General features: G+C 40.2%; 1 protein-coding gene across 1 annotated transcript; it reads right to left on the bottom strand.

Moving 5' to 3' along the window:
- Window positions 1-436: 436 nt before the first annotated feature.
- On the bottom strand, window positions 437-5,340 carry lmo2 (LIM domain only 2 (rhombotin-like 1)). The gene is made up of 3 exons (XM_049575208.1): window positions 4,738-5,340; window positions 3,322-3,537; window positions 437-1,647 (listed from the first exon to the last, which is right to left on the bottom strand). Exons 1-3 carry the CDS (start codon window positions 4,776-4,778, stop codon window positions 1,422-1,424), a joined length of 483 nt encoding a protein of 160 aa, XP_049431165.1. The 5' UTR covers window positions 4,779-5,340; the 3' UTR covers window positions 437-1,421.
- Between the last annotated feature and the right edge of the window lie 660 nt (window positions 5,341-6,000).

The raw sequence follows: 6,000 nt of genomic DNA, 5'->3' as shown, positions 1-6,000 counted from the left end.
GTCACCATGGAAATAAAACAAAAAGCCATTCACCAAGCTCACCAGAGACGGAAGTCAACCTGGACAGCTCTGATGTTATATTGTAGATTCTAACATATTTTATTCACAATAGTAAAATGACATCAACTATATGTTTCTCTGTCGGTATTATTTAATACTTATGCCCTTTTGTTGTTGGTTATATTTATGATTGAACTGAATGTGCTGTCATCCGTCATTGCCGCTTCTGACAGTCGATGTGAGGTATTGTCCGCTGTGCAGAGGATTATGGGTCGATGTAGTAGAACATCCTAGTAATTCTGGCATACTACATCTGACATACTATGTATTGGGACATGCTAAATCTTTTTCTATCATACTGTATATTATGGTAATATGGGTATTGGAACACACAGTCAGTGTATGAATTTCAAGTATTTCTGTAACTCACAGGAAGACACTCATGCCACAGGTTATCAGTGTTTCTCTAAATTGTAATTTATTTATAGTAAATATCCAAAAAGTCTTGGGTGCATGTCCAGAAAGGTGTAACAATTACAAAAGACACTGCAAACAGCTCCAAAGTCAGTAAAATTAGTATTGCATGGAACCCCTCGATCACTAGAGGGCGCCACCAGTTCAACCTGGCAACACATTACAATCATTCTGATAAGGATTTTTTTTTTCCAAAATGGACTTTGTATTCCATTTATAACATGAAAATCTGGTAGCGCTTCATTTTACATGTGTGTAATTTCCTAATAAATTCTTGCTGATTTTCCGGTGAAGCTCCCTGGAGAGAAATACAAAACTATTCATGTAGAAAATAGAGACAGTCAGTACAACATGCAAACGTGAAATTAGTCCACAGGTTAGCATATAATTCAACCTATATGGAGAATTAAGCTTCCAACAATGAGTCAGTGTTTACTTGGATCTAAATTGGAGCCATTTCTTCAGCAGAGTTTCTGTTTTCTCTATAATTAGTAACAAATGACATTGTTCTTTCCAGAAAATTCTCAGGAAACTACTGACACACAAAATGAAAGCTTACTGAAATTCTCATCGAACACTTCAGACCAGACTGAGGTGATGAAGCAGTACTAGACTGCAAGAAACTTGACAGTGATTTAGTTTTTGTTCATTGCTAATGTTCTAAAATTCCAGTGTGTATAACAACAACTATTATTGCATGTTTAAGTATTTCCAGTATTTAAGCATTTTTTGCATTAAAGGATGAAACCTCTGATGAAAAGTCATCTGTTATTGCTGGTGCAGCAGGGAGCGACTCAGAGATGTGTTAAAAATGATTCCATATGAATGTCAGATGCATGATGAAGCCTGCACAGGCTGCAAACAGTCTGTTTATCAATGGTTCGTTCCCGTTAAAGCCAGTGGGAAAAGGCATGGTGACGCTCTTTTGTGGTGAGCAAGAGATTTTCCTAAACCATGTTGTTATTGTTGAGTTTGGTCCACTCAAAGATGTCCTGCTCGCACACAATGTCTGAGTTGATGAGCAGGTAGCGGTCACCCACGCAGAAGTGCTTCTGGCACGCGGCACACTTGAAGCATTCCAGATGGTAAACCTTGTCCCGCACACGCATCGTCATCTCAAACGCTCGGATCCTCTTCTCACAGGAAGCACAGAGACCGTCCTGACCGAAAAGCCTGAATGGATGAGAAGGTATCAACATAACACTGAGAAGAACATAGAAATCATGAAACTATAAAGAATGCATTGATTTTGTGGCTGTTGCCCACTTTGCCTGGTTAATTATCCAGCCTGTCCCTGACTCATTAACACATTCTCCCCGAACACAGGGATACAGGGAACACACTGTTTTTGAAATTTTCAGATCAGGTCAAATGTAAAACTGCAATAATCATGTTTAAACAAGAAATAATTTACTTGACATTGAGGGGGGTTATAATTTAATTTAAAAAAAACAATGTGTTCGTACTTCTATGTTTGAATTTCAGTGTGTGGGGTGGACTTGTTGAACGGGCTGCGTGATGAATTGAAACGAAGCACAAATTTAAATCAATTTAAAAAAACTATACAAAAAAAGATACTTTTGTCAGATATATAGACGAGGACAGGTTGCGTCAGGGGAGTGCATATTTATTCTGTAACACTGTGTGGTACTTTGTAAATAAACTGTGTTTATTACTTATTCATTTAATTGGGTGCTAAATAGACTGGGGATAGTTGTCTATTAGTTGTAAATAAATTTGGGTATTTGTTGAAATAATATGAGTTAAAAGAAGAAATGTAAGACATGGGTAGGGATATGTAAGTTCTACTTCTACCTACTCCTTTTCAGACACTGTTCCCTTTGTTCGCTGTCTTGTTTGTTTTTAGCTTTTTTTTTTTTTTTGGTTCGAAATAAAGTCCTTCATTCATTTATTCAAACTAGCATAACTTGAATCTCCACCACTCACTTGCCTCTACACTAAAGTAACATGTCAAGTGGGAAGGAGAATTTTAAAAACTATCTCCCTAAGTGAGTATAAAAATGAACCCGTTAAAAAATTAACCAACAATGCAACATGTGAAAAAAGTGAGGTTTGTTAAACATATGCGATATTTTGAGTGTTTCCAACAGCTTTTAAAAGGCTAGGGATGGCAATATTTTATATTTCTGATATTATCTGCCTGGCATCTCACATTCACAGTGCGCTCCAGTAAGCTGGACGAGAGACCTGGTTTGGACAGTTGGGGTGGGGGTTAAAGCCTAATCTCCCCTTCTAGATTTCTCTGCCATGTATCCTCAAAACTCCTTAAAATGACCAAAACAAACAATGAGTTAGTTTGTCTCTCAAACTTTAAGACTACCCAGTCTGTGGCGCTCAACCCCAAGACAATTTCTACTAAGGAAATACATCTTTTTAAACAGGTCAGGAGCTTCATTTAAGATTGTTGAATCATCACCTGAAACACCTGGGCACTGCTGTTTTAAGCAAGTGTTACTTAAACCAGTGTAAACAGTGAACTTGTCTGGGACTATTTTTGGCTGTGGAATACCACATTTGGTGTGCTACGACACTGGAACAGTGTATGTGTTTGACTCAAAGAAACTCAAGTGCAAGAGAAATGAAGGAAAATGTCACCCAGTGCAACAATGGCGCAGCAATTGAGGCCTATGGTGCAGAGGTATAAGCTATAACAGGCTTTGGCTACACAGACATATACATGCATGTTGGATTTGATGACAATAAGACAAATATACAATATCATGAGACTTATCCTATATTCACTTTGGCACTTACCTGTTAACCAGTGTCTCATTACTACACAAACTGCCTCATTAAATCATGATGTCAAGACATTACTGAACCAACCTGAGGTAGTCTCTCCGACATAACTTTCTCCCCAGCTTGTAGTAGAGCCTGCGGCCCACCTCCCCGAGTCGACAGCCACACAGGTCACAGCTCAGGCAGTCCTCATGCCAGTACTGCTCGATGGCCTTTAGGAAGAATCTGTCACCGATGCTCTGCTGACACCCACCACATGTCAGCAGGGACGGGGGCATCTGGAGGACTTCATCCACAGGTTCCCTGAACAAGACAGAAAACTAGAAAATCTAATACTCTGTTGACACACCAAATGACTGCGTTCTGTGTTACTCAGCTCATTTAATTACCCTGTTGTCTACAACAGAATATGACTGAAAAATGTGCCCTGACTCCAAAATGATCTTGCATTGCCACTGGTCCACTGATTCTAATCTGCCCATCTTGAGTTACTTGTACAGTTGCAGTTTGTTGCTGTCCACCTGAGGGAGCCATTGGATTTATACAGCACTGTAACCACAAAACAACTGGTATTTTATTAATCCCTCAAAAATTCCCTTTTCTTTCTCCTATACAAGCATCAAGGTTGTAAAAACCATCATACTCCACACTGTCTGCTGCTACCATAGCCTACATATCTGTATCAGCTTGTTCCAACTCTTCACTGTGGACTGTGTGGATAATTCAGGTACACTTTTGTCTCCTTAAAGTCTAGACAAGCCTGTCGCTGGGGTGATACCCTTATAACTACATTGTAGTACCTTTTTAAATGGGTACATTGCAGTAATATAGTTTAAATGTACTTTTACATCTTGCAGGGTACAAGTTGTGCTTTAACTGGTACAGTTTGAGAAAGTACAAAAATGGACCACCACTAAAGGGTACACAATTGTTTCTCTAAAGGGTACCATCGACCAGCAGTTGTACCCTTTGAGGTACATATCGGTACCTCTATTTCTGAGTATGAACTACAGTATGTGAGGGTTATTGAAATATTTAAAACACAAGACACCTTCATGATTTTTGCGGCTACACAACATTCAATAAATGTAAATATTCTGCATGTATTGTGCATTAAGTTCTGTGTGTTTGAATAATGTCTATAATAAATGACCCACTGGCAGGCAGCTGCTCTGTATGTCAGGTCTGCATGCCTTCGACAATGTAATAATATGTGAAATCATTTTGGACAATCTGCAGATTTAAGGACACTTCACTCGTCCTGGGGCGCACTGAACTTTCTCTTGCCAAGACCGTATTTCCCACACACAACAATCTGCTCTTGGACATGAAGGTGATGATTCTTGTTGCCTGTCAGCAGGAGGATCCTGACCTCATGCTATCAGCCATCTGCAGTTACTGCACATGAGATAGTTTGGCTGTCACCATGATGATGCGTCCTTTAAGGTCTTTTTCAAAATACCAGAAATAATACCACAGGCAGTTTACACCTAGGCTACTTACTCATTGGCTTCCAGTGTCTTCCTCTCTATAGTGGATGTCATGTCTGAGCTGTGATGTCCAAGCTGGATCCAGATCAGGTTTCAGAGTCCACAGCCGGCTCAGCGGCTACCTGTGAGCTGTGAGGCTGCCTGCGGGCAGACAGAAGCCGAGACGCGCTGCACCTGCTCCCACAGCCTCCGGGTTAGTCTTTATGTGTATTAAATTAAAGGCAGTTGAGTCCTGTGGAAATGGCCGCAAGACAAGACAATTTCGCTGTGAGCAGCTCAGCGATGATGGAGGACACTGTCATCATTTCCTGAGGCAATAACCCGCGGTGACACTTCCATGTCTCTCAAGTCAATTTCACCATCCTGCAGCGACTTTGCGGACTGTCCCCTTCTTTTAAATTAAAAACACCATCAATCCGATCAAAAGGTCACTTGCGTGGATCTCAGTGTCCGTGCGTGTGTGTGGAGTGGGCTGGCAGCAGACGCGCTCCTCCGTGCGACGCCGCGGTCACCGTTATTGTGCGGCAGCAGCAGCAGCATCGTGTTTAAATACGTCGGGCCCCCTCGGTCTCTGCTTTCGTTTCCCTCTTCCTGCTCACGACTGTTTGACAATGGGGGGAAATCGGTCTTAAAGCGACAGCTAAACACTGCACAGGCTGCCCTGTCAGCCGGGGAGTTTTTGGGTCGTGACTGAGACTAATGAGTTCATTATATGCTTTGCTTCACCAAAGAGCCGATAGGACAAAAGATAAAGGGTGGCATGTTATAATTAGTACACGCTTTGTGTCTTTCCTCAGTAATTACAGTGTGTCTCATTACTGCCCTTATGAAAACAGGGATGTTAAGTAGGTTGAGAAATAATTTCTAGAGTTTTTGGTGCCACTTTCTAGTAAAGATTTGATTCTTTATAAAGGATTTGTTTCAATTTGTGACCTTTTCTATAGTTAATGATTAATTTATGTTTTATAGAACAACTTTAAGCTTAACAAGCTGTGAAAAATCTCCGGGTGCTGGGTCATAACAGTGAAGGAAAGCAATAAAGCACATTCAAGTAGGCTACTGTACTCAAGTACAATTTGAGGGACAGGTATTTTGCTATTTCTGCTCCAATGCAGGGAAATCTTGGACTTTTTTACTTCACTACTTTTGTTTCAAAGTTAACAATATTAGTTACTTTGACTTTACACACTTAATTAACTCATAAAATATAATAAATCATAATGATAATAGAATTTAATCGATATAGCACCTTTCACCGAAATGAAATTCACAAAAT

Source organism: Epinephelus fuscoguttatus, linkage group LG4 (genome assembly GCF_011397635.1).
Source record: "Epinephelus fuscoguttatus linkage group LG4, E.fuscoguttatus.final_Chr_v1".
In the NCBI taxonomy this organism is placed as follows: Eukaryota; Metazoa; Chordata; class Actinopteri; order Perciformes; family Serranidae; genus Epinephelus; species Epinephelus fuscoguttatus.
The sequence above is the reverse complement of the archived record's forward strand: the minus strand, read 5'-3'. Positions and strand labels throughout refer to the sequence as shown.

Excerpts from the sequence above, each read along its gene's own strand:
- lmo2 (XM_049575208.1), bottom strand. The coding sequence starts at position 4,778 with ATGACATCCACTATAGAGAGGAAGACACTGGAAGCCAATGA. Across the intron at positions 3,538-4,737 it reads AAGACACTGGAAGCCAATGA|GGAACCTGTGGATGAAGTCC; the intron begins GTAAGTAGCCTA and ends TGTCTTGTTCAG. Across the intron at positions 1,648-3,321 it reads TGTCGGAGAGACTACCTCAG|GCTTTTCGGTCAGGACGGTC; the intron begins GTTGGTTCAGTA and ends TCATCCATTCAG.